The 17,660-nt window shown below is 35.4% G+C and overlaps 1 protein-coding gene across 1 annotated transcript in view; it reads left to right on the plus strand.

Annotated features, from left to right (window-relative positions):
* Positions 1-17,660, plus strand: part of LOC145668190 (sodium channel protein Nach-like) — a 141,169-nt gene that overhangs the window by 59,060 nt on the left and 64,449 nt on the right. Inside the window, exon 5 of the mRNA XM_081735834.1 lies at positions 13,090-13,143. Within this exon, the coding sequence (XP_081591960.1) occupies positions 13,090-13,143 (54 nt within the window). The remainder of the gene's footprint in view (positions 1-13,089; positions 13,144-17,660) is intronic.

Below are 17,660 nucleotides of genomic sequence, written 5' to 3' on the forward strand. Positions count from 1 at the left end.
TTCCTAGAATGCTTAACAATGATTGAATACAGATTTATGATATGCTGAAAAATCATGTCACAAAAGCGATTATTCTTGGAAAAAATACGTACAAACCTCTACAAGGTGGTCACTAGAAAATAACATTTCACCCATTTGAACGGAACGAAATTGGAAGCTTACATGGGTTTGTGTCCGTAGGGAAGAGGCGTGTCAATGACAGTATGTATACGCAAAAAGGGAAACAAAGGCGAAAAATGCGCTCCAACCTCTACTGCGTGGTCATTACGATTTTACATAATCTTATAGTTCAAGAAGCTAACATGGGACAGCTTCCATAGGAAACAGATGCGTCACGGAGTATGAATATGGTACGCAGGTGAAAGTAATCGCGACAAACACCCTCTATCTCTGTTACCTAGTCACTACCGATTATCATTTGATTTCATAAAGCTTCAGGGCAGAGTGAAGATGGGAATACTTTTCCTTTGCAAAAAACACGCCCCTTAAAAGGAGGAGAAAAGTATGTAAGTAAATGAACAGAAGTGAAAATTACGCTAAAGATTGAACATTAAAATGTAAATGAACATTAAAATCTAGATTTGTAGTACAATTGCCCTCTATAACAGTATTTGTGTGTTCACATATGACGCATATTATACTACTTTATAAATAACCTCTGGTAACATTACTCTTCTTTTAATTGTCATGCTGTGCGTTGGTGCTTGTATATTTAAAAGGAATGTGACCAGAATGATATAAAATACTGTACAATGCCTTCCATATGGACGATTATATTGTACACCCCTTAGTTTATAGTATTTATTGAGTAAAATTACCATACAGTTACGTCATTGCATGAGTTAGCTGCATATGCAATGCTGTTATTTTGCGGTACAACAACTATCTCCAGTAATTATAGCAAATACATAGGGTCGTATTTTTCACCGTTGCCTAGTTGATGACAGCAAAAGTTACTATATAACAATTGAAAATCTGAATGGACTATTTAAAGAGAGGGATATTGTATTTTGAAGATATCATCCCAACATTGAAAGAAACTTTAATCCTTAGGTCAACTTGCAGACGGATTAAATGTATTAAGTTAGGAAACTTGTGGGAACTCGCTATTTATAGGGAGGTCATATAACTATACCTAAGGATGAAACTGAGCTCTCGACGTTATATTTACTGATTCGCTACCAATATTGAATATCTTAAATACAATATCAGTGCTTATAAAACACGAAACAAAAACGATATAGCAATATGTCTGTGATATCAAATGGAACGCTCTTCCTACCCCACAGTACCATGTGTCTTTCCCGAAAATGATAAAATATTCTATCAGATATATGATTGAAAATAGGTTTCTCGAATGAGATCTTTCATGTTGGCACCTTCAAATTAAAATTTTGCTCGTAACCACCATGAGCCCAGTTTTGCACATTGTAGACTCCATTTCATTATGCGCAATGGATGCCTATATTTCCTCTCGGTTTTTCCCCCTTTTTTTAAAGTTTGATTTGCGATTTATAATCACACGTTGTTTTTTCTGAAATACTTGGTACATTAAACTAGGATGTGATATACTCCTTACAACTCAGAAATCAGGATCGCTCTCCAAACAAAAATACATTTGTAACTAAATTGCTCTGCCTCCATAGTAGCGAATGTACTACAAAGAACTTTAAAAAAAGAAAATAAAACTCATACAAAATACATGGAAATGGTTTAGAACAAAACTAAATAAAATCTCGTTTTTGCTGGGAAAATTCAATGAGTGAGACAGAGGAGGATTAAACTCGGATTTCTAGCTTCCGTGCTCTACGAGGGAACTCTACGAAACTTTACGAAGCTTTACATGAAGAGAATAACCTGTAAAATTTACAACGCGCAGCGAGAGGTTTGTGGAAATAATGTAGTGGATCATAGCACTATATCAGGGTGCTCATGTCGTTTCAGTGAATGTTGTATGAGCATTGTAGGCAGCCCAAGAGTAGAATACCATCAACTTCAATTAACTAGAGCTCTGCAATCATTGTGAATGACATTTTAAGATAGAATCGACGACAAAGATTTGAGAAGGTATTATAAAAGGCCAGAACGTCTGTCATTTCAACTTGCAGAATCACTTCTGAAAACCTAAAAGTTAAGAAAAATCTCTGCCCGTTGGGCACAGCATCGCCTGAGTGACGAGCAGAAAGCATGTCGCAAAAGAATGGAAGAAGAATCTGCAACGTTACCGAACAGAAGGAGATCAGTTTCTACGAAGGTTTGCTGCAATTCATTAACCCTGGATACGAGATCTTGAAACAGAACTGAAGTCTTAGACATGGACAATGGAAAAGTTCCGACTCTCCACGCCCGAAGTAATTCCAACACCAACAAACAAAGGCTAAACTCATGGTCATCCTCTCGTATGATCGAATTGCGTAATAGCTACAAATAGAGTGTCACAGTGGGACGTTTGTAACATGAGCATGTTAGAAGTTGTTTCTTTAAAATGTTTTGCGTACAGAAATTCGCCAAACTGAGGGAAGCGCTAGACAAATATGAATGGGAAATACTTCCATATTCTTCATGTAGTCCTGATTAGAGCAAACTACACTTTGATTGGTTTCCCAAATTTTAGGAAGCACTCCGTGGAAAATGATTCGATGCAATAGCAAAGCTTCCAGTGAGGGACCCGAGTGGTAACAAAGCTCAACAACGAAAGTGCCCTATCCAGAATGCAGACTATACCAAAACGTTGAGAACTTTCATAAGCAAAAATGAAGATAATATTGAAGAATGTAAATGTATTTGTACAACCAGTAAACCTTGGAACCTGGAGGTTGGATATATAAGAAATGATACATTTTTCCAGTAGGAGAATAGTTTCACTGTTTACTGATAGTTTGACATCCAACATCACAGCAAAAACATGCCCGAAAACATAACATTTCAGAATATTCCTCAATTTCGAGGAAAAAGTATTACTATCTGAGAGCATCACTTACAGTAAGAACCAATAGATAAATCTGCAGAAATTCCATTCATGTTAAGTTCTGACAGATAGGAATTAATTCAAAGAAAACAAAAATAATATTTCACATCATGCAAAGACCTAAAACGTATTGGAAGTGAAATAAAATAAGAAAAGAAGGAAAGAGCCAAAATCATAGGAATAAGTTAAATTTTAACGCTTTAGGATAAACAGTCAGCGTCTTTATCCTTTCCACCTGTGTCAGTCTTCGGTTTTTCTCCCTTTATGGGATAATTCTTCTTCAGTGTAAATCGCGAACCTCATTTACAATGTTTAATTCCATGAAAAAATAACCCTTAACTCTGGCTGAGAGTCAAACACAAATCCCTTAGAACGACAGCATCAAAAGTTGTCTACTGTGCTACACAAGCCATATCAAGTATGTTCATCAATCTGCCATTAAACCGGCTATTACAAAACGTGTTATTAAATCAGCGATTTTCTGCGAGTTACCAAAGTTCCATTTGAAGTTTGAATTTTATTTACGTCCTTTAACCAGCTATGGTTAGCAAGCCCTTTTCTTTCATAAAAAGCATTGGCTAAACTGCCACAGGTTGCGGCCGAGATAAAACCCACATTAATCTTTCTTCGGCGTTGTATTAAAACTTACCTGTTCTTACTTTCACATATGTTACCTACAATTACATCTATTTCATTTTTGGTTTCACTCTTCACTATTAACCACAAATATTTCTTATTTTCATTCTTGTGCTCTTTCGTACATCCGTATAAATCAGCATACTATTACCGCGCTAAATCAGTTCCTTGGAATTGCTAACGGTTGCAAACTACACACTACTCAATAATGACTAAAACAATCCTGCAAATTAAATATGTCCTCAGAAAGGGTGAGGTAAATTTTACGTTAACGTTGCACAAGTCGAGATGACGTAATGTCACGTAGTATTTAGTCCAATTTGCACACACACCACTTTATTGATAAAAAAGCGATTTATCTTTAGTATGAAACATAACTGAGCGAGCGTTAGCGACTGAAGGGGATTAGAATCCCCGCAGGGCTCGGTTTTTCCGGCGTGACCCAATGATAATACCCCAGTACATATACTAAGTTACCTATTAATACTTTGGGTTTTAAACTCTTTGGGATTATGCTCTATAGTCACCTTGCCTCACATCGCATCAATCCACGAAAACATGCATTCTACAATTTAATTTACGTTTTTTTCCTTATTAATTACCCTACAGTGATGACCTGTCTAACTTTTGTTACTCTCATTGTCAAATTTATTCTGACTCTGTTCAATTCTCTATCAACTTCGTATTTCAGGACCGCCATCTGCAGCAGTAAACCAAAGCATTTTTTCTGTAGGTTAAAAGGAAGAATGAATTCAACTGTACACCTGGGGACTTACTGTAGTCAATATATATATACATATATATACAGTGGCGGATCCAGGATATGACCAAGTGAAGGGCTAAACCATACTTTGCAGTTTTATTTAGTGTAAAGCAGGATTGAATAACATTTCATCCAGTGTATATTTGAGCGTCAAGGGAAGCTGTATCCCCTATAGGCCCCCCTTGGATACGCCTCTGTATATATATGCTGATTTCGTAGAGCTAGGAAAGTGCTCTTTTAATACCTCAATCTATCCGACATATATTGGATAGATCGATCGATCTGTATATATATCCACTCCATCTCTGGACTGTATATATGGATAAAGCGACCATATATGTATCTTAACCTTCCTGACTTTCCTTAACCTCCACTACTACAATAAATGAAATGAAGCAATTATTAATAACTATAAACATATAGAAACGTATGTTGAAAGGAAAACATACCTGTGTCATCCGAGATCCGAATCCGCGGTCTCCACTCAACACACAAACACCTTACCAACTTATCCGTGGCAAAACTTGCAATTTGTGGTCTCAAGGTTTATTCGTACTATGTGTGTTAAGTAATAACGCTACCAGATGTCATTACTGGTGCGACTACCGCCTTGAAGACCGATTTCGTAGAGCTAGGAAAATGCTCTTTTAATACCCCAATCTATCCGACATATATTGGATAGATCGATAAATACATAGACAGTGGTGCCCACCCCCCTTATATCTATGACGCACCCCCCCAATTGTCTATCCGTAGGTGTTCTTCCATGAAAAAATCTTCTTTTCGATTAATTTTACCCCCCCTCATCAAACATATTTATATAGATTTTAACCCCCCCCCCAAATATTTCAATGACGCAGTTTGCGTCATAGCCCTCCCTTGTGGGCACCCCTGACATAGATACGATAATACATCTTCCTAGCTTAATTAGCGTCTGGGGTTCTGAGGTTTAAATTGGGTCACATTAAAAGGATAAAGAATGTGACTATTTCCCCCATTAAGCGGCTCAATGGCCATAATTCTGTTCAATGATGCATTTTCCGACATTCGGTCATATAAACGATTTTTCTTGTCTACCCATAAGGAATCCACTCCTGACATTTTGTTGTACCTTTTTGTTACACCCTGCATATGTGTGTGTTGGTGCAACAGTAAGTTCCCAAGAATATAGATTAAATCATTCTTGATTTTAAATAAATTTGAAGATCTGAATTGGAGAACACCCCAAGTCCACCATAGTACTTTTTCGTTTTTCGAAGAAAGACAAGAAGATTATACTTGGAGTGCTATTCTGTTTAGCTGAAATTATTTTGATTTTCTTTTCGACCTACGTATTATGCAAGTGAGTAGCCCTGAAGCATAGCCCTGAACATATATGTGAATGAATAAAACTTAATAACTATAGAACCTTCCGACCCATCTCGATCAAACTTTCAACGTTGATAAGGTTCTGGCCTGGGACGTTTTCGTCATTTTACTTTTCCAGTGCAACGAAAGTGAAGGGGCAAAAAGAAGGTATATGCAAAAAATAAGAGTGACTGTCTTTCAGGCCTCCTCGCACTTATACCACCCGACCAATCGTAAAAAAAATAAGATAGATGTGTTTCGTACATGAAATGTATTTTATTAAACCACTTTAACTTTAGAACTTAGGGATGGGGTGCAGAGGAGAGAAATATATAAAAATAAATAAAACTTAAGAAATCCTGAATCACCAAACCAATCTTGATCAATCTTAAAACATAAATAAGATTCGGGTCATGGATGTATCTGTTATTTCACTTTTACGGTGCAACGAAGGGGAGGGGGAGATATATGTCAAAAAATAAAAAATAAAAGTGGCTATCTTTGCGACTTCATCACGTTTAAATCACTCGACCGATCTTAACCAAATTTTCAAATACTTGAGGTTTAGATATGAGGTGGCTTTCGTCATATCACTTTATCTGTAGAACTTAGAGGAGGGGACGGGAGTGGAGAAATCTATAAAAGTAAATAAAATTTTATAATTGTTCAACCACCCGACCGATCGCAATCAAACTTTCAACATAGATAAGGTTCGGGCCTGGGATGTTTTCGTTATTTCACTTTTACGATGCAACCTAGGGGAGAGGGAGGAGAGATATATATGTAAAAAAAAAATAAAAATGAAGGTGATTGTCTTTTTGAGCTCAACACGCTTAAACCACTCGATCGATCTTTTAAAAAAATCAATTTAGAGTTGATTCGGATCTTTGATGGTTTTTATCATATCACTTTAACCGTAGAACTTAGGGATGAGAGAGGAGAGAAGTCTATAAAAATAAATAAAACTTAATAATAATTCTTGAGCGACAAGATATACTTTAATCAAACGCTAAATAAAATTTAATAATTGTTCAACCACCCGACCGATTGCAATCAAACTTTCAGCATAGATAAGGTTCGGACTTGGGATGTTTCGTTATTTCACTTTTCCGGTACAACCTAGGGAGGGAGAGTGGAGATGTATGTAAAAAAATGTTAATATGAATGTGATTGCCTTTGTGAAATGCTTTAACCACAGGACTGATCTTAATCAATTTTTCAATATGGATGAAGTTCGGAACGGGGGAGGTGTTTATAATAACATTCTTACGGTATACTTTAGGGGAGGGGGAGGGAAGACATATATAAAAATAAATGAAACTTAAAAATTCTTGAACCGCACACCCGATCGCGACCTAATTTTAAACATAGATGACGTTAGGGACTGGGATAATTTTTATTATTTAACTTGGACGGTGCAACTTGGGGAGGGGGAGATTGATATATATGTGTGACTTCACTGTTGAACCACCTGATCGATCTCGATCAAATTTTTAACATAAATGAGGTTCAGGCCTGGAATGGTATTTATGCATTCACTTTGACGATATAACTTAGGGAGGAGGTAGGAGGGGGAAGATATATAAAAATAAATAAAACTTAATAACTCATGAACCACCCGACCAATCTCGATCAAATTTTCAACGTAGATGAAGTTCGAACATGAAATGATTTTTTTCGTATCACTTTGAAGGTGTATTTTAAAGCAGGGCAAAGACATTTACAAATGATTGAAAATGACCGATATTAGTGTAGAATCTATAATTTCTAATGTTGCTGAGAGCTCCTCCTTGGCTAAGCGGTTAGCGTACGCGCCTTTGGCGCGGGAGACCCGGGTTCGATTCCCGGCGGGAGCTCATGTGGTTCGGATTCCACGTTAATCAGTAGGTCCACGTCTCATATAGCCTCGCTGCTGAACGGGACGATAAACTTAAAATCAATCAATCAATCTAATGTTGCTGAGATGAACAGAGAAACGTTTAATGCCATTTAAACAAATTCAGCCGCTCAAAAATTGTGGGAGGGGAGGAATATATATATATATATATATGCATAATCAAAATGGCCAATATCAGTGTCGAATTCATAATTTTCGTGGTCGCTGAGATGAACAATGACAGTTTCGATGTCGTGACCCGCAACGTGGAGAGGAGAGGGTGTGTATAAAAATCAAGGAGCGCTTTAGTAATAGTAAAAAGTGACTGGCTAACGAAACATATTACTATCTTTTCTTAATTGAACCCAGAGAAGCGTATTTGATGCTAGTATTACATAAGTTAAACGTATTATGCATTATTGTTCGTGAGGCGGCGTATAGTGTTTGACGGAAGTCTTACAATTCTCTGTTACTATATAAATTTTGGTCAATTGATTCACCTTCAAATACTTAAGAAATATTGCTAAATATATACTTAAAATATTATTTCGAGCTACACAGGAAATCCAGTTGCGCATTTAAACTTATGCGATGAATTGTAACTACACATTCAATAAATAAGCTGACAAATATAGAAGTCGATAGCGTGCAATTGACAAGCTGCGGACAAAATAGAAATATAAGAAAATAAACTTTATGGTAGAAATAATTGTGTATTTCCAGAATAATGAATATTTAATTGGTCATATACAACTCACTAAAATTCATTCACTCATTCAATTATACTTTGCAGAGATTTATAATATGGTAGAAAATTGATAATAAATAAACAATACAAAATTTGGGCCAATGACTTTAAAATTCTTATCTTAATAAGTGAGATATTAGCTGTACTAAGTATACCACATATACAATGAAATTTGTTTCATAACTTACTGGCTACTGCGAGAGACATGTTACCACATTCCGTAATGGTTTGCCTCAACACAATGCAATAATTACGAATGTTAGCGATCTGCATAGCAGTTACAATAACTTCTTGCAGTTTTTCTGTTGCTTTGTTCTATTCAGAATTTCTTGAACCTTGCTTCCAAATGATTCCCTTAGTCGTGTGTTAGCAAGCAAAAAAGTGTGTAATTACTTTAAACCCACTAGCCAGTACTCAGCCAAAGAAATTATGCTTGAAATAACCCTCTTGTATTGTTACTGTTCAACAAACTTTTAGTTATTTCATCCATTCGTGTTTTAAACAAGAATCGGTAACAAGTTGGTAATATTTACAGATATTATTGAATTGTTTCGATATTGTTCACCTCAAATTGCAAGAGAATAAGTATTTTCACCACACGATAGTAGCTATTAGATAACTCTCGTAAACGTCTTTGTATCATATTGTGTAATGTGAATGTGCACTACTAACTCGAGAACCATTTATATCCACAACGTTATTTTTAGTTAGTCCTTTCAAGAACTTAAAAGGATTAATTTTATCGTATGACAATTCAACAATGTTTCATTTTGTTTTAACCACTTCTTTAAGATTTCCCCATAGCTGAGGGAAAACAAGACAGCGTTGCCATCTTGTACAACAAAAAATTCTTCGCTTTTACAAAATACCGAATATCTCGCTAAGTACTTGATCTGTCGATCTCAAATCAATGGGACAATGCACCATATGACATACTGATTTGTCCCATAAATTTTAAACCACACTGTACGTGTAACCTTTACCAGGTTATTACATCATTATCAAACTCAATTCTTCTCTCTTTTGTTGTAGCAACAGTGCTTAACTGACCTTTCTACACTTTAAGTCATCTTAAAGAGTTCTTTGTGTTATTTAATTTAATGTGCACAATTTGTTACTGCTTCATTCCATGTGTGTGTAACGTTTTAATTTTATAAACGTTTAACGTTATTTCTGAAAAAGTGTGAAAAACTGATCTGCGAGTGTCATTTCTTTTGTCTTTGCTTTCATTGCTGATTCGAATTATGAAACGATATTTAATAAACCATAATATTACATTGAGTTTACAACACTGTCCATCCAGTGATGTTACCCAATACACCGATAGGTGTGCCGTTTCCTACAGTTGCTTGGTGCACACAAATTTTACATCAGATTTGAGTATATCCGAACATTGGAAACTGCCAACTGCATGTACTCTATGCGTTACGATGGCAGAGATATAACCTGTTTTATAGTGCAACGTTTGCTTTCTTGTTCAAAGTAGAAAGCGAATATAGGAATGTTGAAGTGTTTGTCGGTAGACACCTCTAAGTTGTTCTTGAAAAATTTTCAATGATGTGTAGATATCTTAACTAATTTCTGTAGAACTAGAAACCAATTTTACATAATACACAGTCACTTGAACTCTAAAGCTTTTTCACACAACTATTCTCTTCACATGAAGAAGATCCTAGTTCAAACTCTGAAGAAGGGAAATAATGTAGGTCACACAGTTTCCATATAGTCCATCCGTACTGTTTATGCGACTTATTACCATTACTGAACAAAATTGAAATGTGGCTCACTAACTCAAATATACGCTTACTGCTGATCGTACATCATTGTTCAAAGACAGCTACATGAGAAAGCCAGGCGAGACTAATCTAATAATATTAATGAAGGTCATGCCTGGTACGCCTCAACCAAAAGCGTATGGCAGATGTGTATTACATGGTGGAGCTCCTCTTTATGACATTTGATTACCTACAATTGAAAAGTACTCATACATCTTGAAACAGTAAAAACAGTATATTTTCAGCAAATATTAATGGCTCATTTAAATTATAGTAGAATTTGATAGTCTTCAAATAAAGATCATAAACATCAACGGCTCTCCGCTGAAGTCATGTCTTCAATATGTAAGTTACTGAAGACACGAAAATCTAAACAAATTCAAATCCTTTATACCTGATACCTTTAGAAGGTCATGAATTGACCGTAGTTCCTGATGATAGAGATATCCTCATTATGCTGGTTTACGCTGCTATAATTAGAAATGGCTAATGTCTACTTCATGTCTGGGACTACCAGCAAATAAACATATTATTGTGCACCATATATTACAGAATGTGGAAAATCTTTAGCCGCATCTTTTGTTCATCCATGCAATGACTCGGTGTGACACTACATCAGCTTTCTTTGGATGTGGGAATGAATGTTATGTAAAGACGTTCATCAAATCCGCAGTGAACAGATTGGCGACGTAATTTCACCCAACAAATTCTTGCATCCAGTAGCATAGAATTTCTTGTTAATTATATGGTGGAAGCTTCTCATAATTACTAAGGGTCCTGTATTATAAACTATACATGAATATGGTTGCAACCGGTAGTACCCTACCTCAACACGAGAGACTACTACTCGCAGTAAGACCAGAGTATTGTCACTCTATGCGAGTGCACCTTAATGTTATTTCATGAACCACTTACACTGCAGCAGCTGGATCCTCTTGAATGGGGCTATTACTAGTTGGTACTGAAAGTACCCAGTTGTAGCAATGATTCTTGGCTATTGTTCCCATATCGCCTCTGTTTTATAGTACTTGGCAATCGGCAGGTACGTCTCATTTGCCTGTTGCCCTCTTAAACAACTTTTTCGGTGACACCAAAGACTTGATTGATGTGAAGTGTTTCACATCTAGCAGTCAATGTTTTTTTTTTCATGAGTGTGTCAAAGTATGATATAATGCTTTCTTTTTTTACGTTTGCTTCGAGTTTCATTAGTTAGACGTACGGCAAGACCTCAAAGAAAATATTAATTTTAGTTGTTGTATACTATATGCAATTTTGGAGTTAGTGTAATTTTATTTAAACCATGTATCACACGGATTATGAAATGTTATCGTTTTTCCGATTGTTTATCTGTCAATATGTCATATTTTAGATGTACGACCAGAACTCTAAGAAACTATTAATTTTAATCGATGAAAACTGCTACGCATCTCCATGGATAGCAATGCGGCATTTCACATTTTGTCCGGCACAGTAGTTGAAAACTATAAATGCATCCTCCGTATTCTCAACTATTATTTGCTGGTGTTTATACTTTATACGTCGTTCAAAGTCTAGCTCCCTAGGTTGAACCCAAGGAACATAAAAATCAATTTGTCACATGTAGGCTTCAATATACTCTATTATAAATATTTTTATATTTTGCCCTGACTGCCATGATAATTCCCTTATTTTGGAAACTAGGTTTTTTCACGATGTTTATGCACTATACCTTGCACATAGTACCAGAGTTTCGCGAACATTCAGTATTTCAATTTTAATCTCCTTTTTGATATGAGAGTTTCGTTGTAAAGAAATGTTCCTTATATAAATCGCAATCAGAAAAGCTGGCACATTTTTATTGTTAGAAGACGTATTAAAGAAATAATGTCAATATATGGATATCTGTCACAGAAGTTCTATTATGTTGTATTCTCTTAAAAATTAAACGGAAATTTAACTTTTCTAATGAATGGTAGATGGGTTATGGATGTTTCAATATACGGACGTACCATTCATCGGCGGCCATTTTGATGACGTCATATCGTGGTATTTCTGAGGGTGATTTTGGTTATATTAAAGTACAAACATAAACCTTTCAACTAGCATGTTTCGTTTCTGTATCAGTGTTTGCGGGTTTACCCTTTTATCTAGCCTACTATATTATTTATTTTTTTTTACATATTTCGTGAGATGTGTAGAAATATTAGGTGGTTAGTTCTCTACACACCAGTGCTATTCAACTGTGGATGCTCGCACCTTTAGGGGTACGCGAAGATATTTTTGGGGTACGTAATCCAACATAAGCATAGGGGAAAAATGAAATGAAATCTTTGAGTTTTACGTCCCACGAATATGCCGGTTAGGTTAAAGGAGACTGTGATGAGGAAAGCCCACGCACACTTTGTTTGTCCACCACAAAGTTCACTTGGCGGGAACTGGGATCGAAGCCGGGACCCAAAGCACCACAGGTGAACGCCACGGAGCCACCGCGGCCCCTAAGCATTGCAGAAAATACATTTAGTTCTACACTTACTTTTGCTTTTTTAATTGTCAACATTGGCCTCAGTGTGCGAATTATCTGGAAGGAAGTGGGGGAAATCGCCCTAAGTGGAACTGGAAGTCTCCCATGTGTTTTGAAATTTCCAATGTTATTTTTTTTCGGATGTGCACTCTACACCCTGTTAATAGTCTTTTGATTGGCATATTGAGTGTACTTTTGTTGGATTCTATTTGTCCCCCTTTTTAATCAACAGAATATGTGTATTAATTTGGACAAGTTAATTTCGATTTAGTTTTTAATAAACAACTTCAGAGGTACACAATTGGATGGCGTAATGTGTCTAAGGGTACGCGAGGATAAAACTTTGAATAGCACTGCTCTACACAGTTAGTGAAATGTGTATGTTACCTATCTGTATTTTGAATCTGTGTAGTCTGTCGACAACATGATAAAGAATCTTGGCACGGAATTAACTTTACTGATATTTATCTTAACAGAACACCAACTTCTCTGTGATGAAAACGGAAGAAAATGCATTGAAGGCATTAGAGGTAAGGAATAGTACTGTTTTTAAAATCATAATAATCAATAGTGTTTAATTTATTAGGTGTGTGTAGTGATGGGCAGTGGGAATATTCCCGGTGGGAAGGAATTAAAAAATGGGAATATTCCCGGGTTTTTTCCCTGGCCTATAAATTCTCAGGAAGGAATTTATTTCCATTTCTTTACTTTATCTTCCAAATTATAAGAACCATATGACTAATTACTTTATTTTAATATTTTATGATTTATTTCTTGGTTTTAAAAAATTTGGAGATTAAAAAAATTAAAATTATTTGACGGTAATTTATATAACTACTAATATCATTTTTTAAAGTTCCATTTCCATTTGCACAAAAAGTAAGGTAATTGTTTAGTATTGGAGGGGCAAAACTAGCAAAAAGTAGGATGATTTACGGAAGAACTGAGTTGATATTGATGTTCAAGTAAGCAAGAAAGTATCGAACACATTTTTCTAGAGCAGTAGGGGATTTATACAAAACAGAAAGGTAACTGGAAGTGATTGATGTGAGAAACGAAAATGAATTGTTGGTAACGAATATAGAAAACAACATGCCATGTGGGGCTCTAACCCGCCTTCATTCGCTAACGCTCGCTCTGCAATGCTGTCTGAATTTAATGTTGGTAACGTGATTTAACGTATGAAATCATAAAACAACCGCATCGGAATAGAATATCGCAAAAAAGTAGGTGCAAATGCTTGCCCTTAATGCTAAAGAACAGCCAAAATTAGCAAAGTACTAATTTACAAATGATGAAAAGGAACTATTTTATAAAGTAATTTAGAATTATGTAGAAATAGAGATCAAGTACTATTAATAAACCCTGAATCACCATTAGTAACAGACGTCGGTCTGTCTCGCTGACTCGAATTTCTAAAGAGGTACTCGGACTTCTTTTACATGGGAATTAACGTATGGAATTTCGAGAAATAGGTAGAATGAAAGGTCGTGTATGGAAATGTTACGCGCTATGACATAAAAATAAGTAAGTATCTTGCAAATTTTGTGAACATAAGTATGTATGCGCAAATGTTGATAAATTGGTGAGACATGTATCTTCTAGCATTTACCCAATCTAATTGGTTTATAACATTTATAAATTTAATGTGTTCATAATATCAGTAATAGAGTCAAGTTGAGCAAATCCACTTACATATACATTAAAACTGTTACTATATAATTTTTTTCATACATATTTAATTGATAGAACACATTGTAAATAAATATATATTTTTGCGTGCTTTCTAAATATAATAAAGTGTTAATAAAGTAACATAGTACCGTTCAGAATATACATTTTATAGAATCCTCTGTGGACAACAGTCATAATATGCTGTGATATAAAAATTAATTCAACTTTGAAATCATAATATAGTAATAAAATGCAATTTTCTTTCTGATTGAACATAAATTCCCGGATAAATTCCCATTTTGGAAATTTTCCCGGGAATTTACCCAGCACTAGGTGTGTGTTAATGTAATACAGAAAACACTCTGGAAGAAACTTAAAATGTTTACAATTTACAAGTTCCAATTTCGTCCAGTAGATGTCAAGCTCTAGAGATGTCAACATTTCATGGCATCAATATTCAAGATATGTAACTTCTGCAACTTGTGCAAAAAAGTAACTTTTGCAAAAAAAAAAAAAAAATCACTTTTGTTCAAGAGTTATTCTTAGCAGTAGAGGACAAACGTATGTCACCGTTACCTTTCAAAATGTTAAGGGGTTACCCATATTAACGAACTCGGACTCACTGGTCATTGTGCTATCTATTGTATAAAACTATTAATGGTTAGCTCCTGTTAAAGAGTTACTGTGAGGACTAAGTACATACATACGTACGGGAATACTAACATTAAAACATATCCCACTAGGGTGACCCTAATAATAATAGTAGTAACTATCTCTCGCAAGCGATAAAATGTCCACACACTGGAGATTTTAATTATGTCCAGTAAATGTGTATTGGTGGAGAAAAGTTGTGGTATATTTTACTTCTACTAACTTCGTTTTAATTGCTGGAAGTTGAAAATGAATAATTACACCTTTTATTTTATTAAGATGTTAACGATTTGACTTTGTTAATACATTACACCGACATAATTGCTTTTACTCTCTATTACAAGAAAAATGAGTATATAAATGGTTTCCTTTATAGTACAGTGCAATTAAGTTCAAACCACGACATTTAGAACAGGAAGCTGAAATGTTTTCTACAATGATCGTCATACTCTATTAAGCAAGTCATACAAAGTCCCAAAAGATCCTGTGTCTGGTTTCCTCACTATGACTGTCATATTTTGTAGCCTATTGTCAACGCCGAAAGTTTTCGTGGAAACTATAGCACTAACTTTAACTGACTAAAATACAAGTTGCAAATATTATCGAATAAATAAATTGTTTCTCCGTGGAAAGTTACTTAATTATTTGTTCTTATTGTGATATAATCGCGGAAATTTACACTTTTCCGAGAGGAAAAAAAAATTCTGCAAAGTTAGCCAGATGTGGAAAGTTGAGATTTTGCATCTTTATTAAACTGTTGTAAGGGAGACAAACATAAAACAATGACAAATTGCTGGCTAACTCCTTATCAGTAAAACTTTAAAAATACACAATATTAAGATCATTTAAAGATAGAATCTTAAAATTAGATTCAAATAATGAGTTAAATTCCCTCTGCTGCAAATATTGTAAAATGTTCATCTCTGTATCAAAGAAGTTTAGAGTGAAGTTATCAACGATAGTCATTTGGAAAAGCCTTGAGTAGCTCATAGAAACCTCAATGTTGATTATATTTGGGAATGGAAAAGGGGTAAATTACAAAAATTCGATGGATTCTTACGTTTAGAAATTGCTCTGTTCTTAGTGTGCCAGATTATTCGTAGACATCTGACATGCATGGAAAATTGTTGAGAGAAAAAAAACAGTTTAGTAACGTTTAAAAGTCGTAATGTTTGAGCTAGAATAAGACCTAAAGCTAATTAATGATTATTATATAGATTTCAAAGTTGGATAAATTTCACTTAAAAGGAACCTACTTCAACTGAGTTTCGGGTTATTCCAAACAAGGATGTCTGGCATCTTATAATGTCTATTCTTCAATATCACTGGCATTTTTCTTTGCGGAATCTTTGAGGAATTTCCGTCCATCTCCATTCCACTTTTATGCCCTTTTTGCGACATACATGGCAATCAAAGTACATACACATTGCTGAGCACCTTAGCATAGACTTTAGCACTCACAACGTTCTCCACAGTCTTCAGCAGCAGGTCTTCAGGATTCGCGGACTTCAAAGTTGATATGGGACGACATAATGATTGAATATCTTCTAACCACAGCGTATATGGTCCACGTTAACAGCACATTTTTGCTGTACCTGATGGACTCGGAGTAAAAGCTCACGAATTGCTGCCGTTGTAGGCGGAAATACTGCAAATTAAACTTCAAATATACATAGTGATTCGCAATTGTCTTCACATATAGTTCCTGAAGTAAGATACATTATTTCCGATCTCTTTGTTCCGTACGGTGATAGAAAAAAATGCTTCAACTGCTTTATCCACAGCATCGTTTAAAAGTCGTAATGTTTGAGCTAGAATAAGGCCTAAAGCTAATTAGTGATTATTATATAGATTTCAAACTTGGATAAATTTCACTTAAAAGGAACCTACTTCAACTGAGTTTCGGGTTATTCCAAACAAGGATGTCTGGCATCTTATAATGTCTATTCTTCAATATCACTGGTATTTTTCTTTGCGGAATCTTTGAGGAATTTCCGTCCACCTCCATTCCACTTTTATGCTCTTTTTGCGACATACATGGCAATCAAAGTACATACACATGGCTGAGCACCTTAGCATAGACTTTAGCACTCAGAACGTTCTCCACAATCGTCAGCAGCAGGTCTTCAGGATTCGCGGACTTCAAAGTTGATATGGGACGACATAATGATTGAATATCTTCTAACCACAGCGTATATGGTCCACGTTAACAGCACATCCTTGCTGTACCTGATGGACTCGGAGTAAAAGCTCACGAATTGCTGCCGTTGTAGGCGGAAATACTGCAAATTAAACTTCAAATATACATACTGATTCGCAATTGTCTTCACATATAGTTCCTGAAGTAACATACATTATTTCTGATCTCTTTGTTCCGTACGGTGATAGAAAAAAAATGCTTCAACTGCTTTATCCACAGCATCAGCCGACCCTCGAGAATTATTGACGTTACTTACATGGAACATCTGTAAAGTGTTGCAAACCGATTTTAACGATCTTCTGCAGCTGGATACTAGACACAAAATTAAGTGACCCATATTTTTTGTTTCTGCGGAATAATGGTTTCAAGGGACCTAGGCCCCTACACGAAATATTTTCAAACATCTCAAAATTTCCAAAAGTACACGAATCATTTTGCAGAAAAAGTTGTATAAACATACTGGATAGAAAGTTAAGGAATACGCTTTTTTGCTTTCATATGACGTAACAGTTGCAGGGGGAG

Source organism: Thermobia domestica, chromosome 1 (genome assembly GCF_964235325.1).
Source record: "Thermobia domestica chromosome 1, izTheDome1.hap1.1, whole genome shotgun sequence".
Classification (NCBI taxonomy): domain Eukaryota; kingdom Metazoa; phylum Arthropoda; class Insecta; order Zygentoma; family Lepismatidae; genus Thermobia; species Thermobia domestica.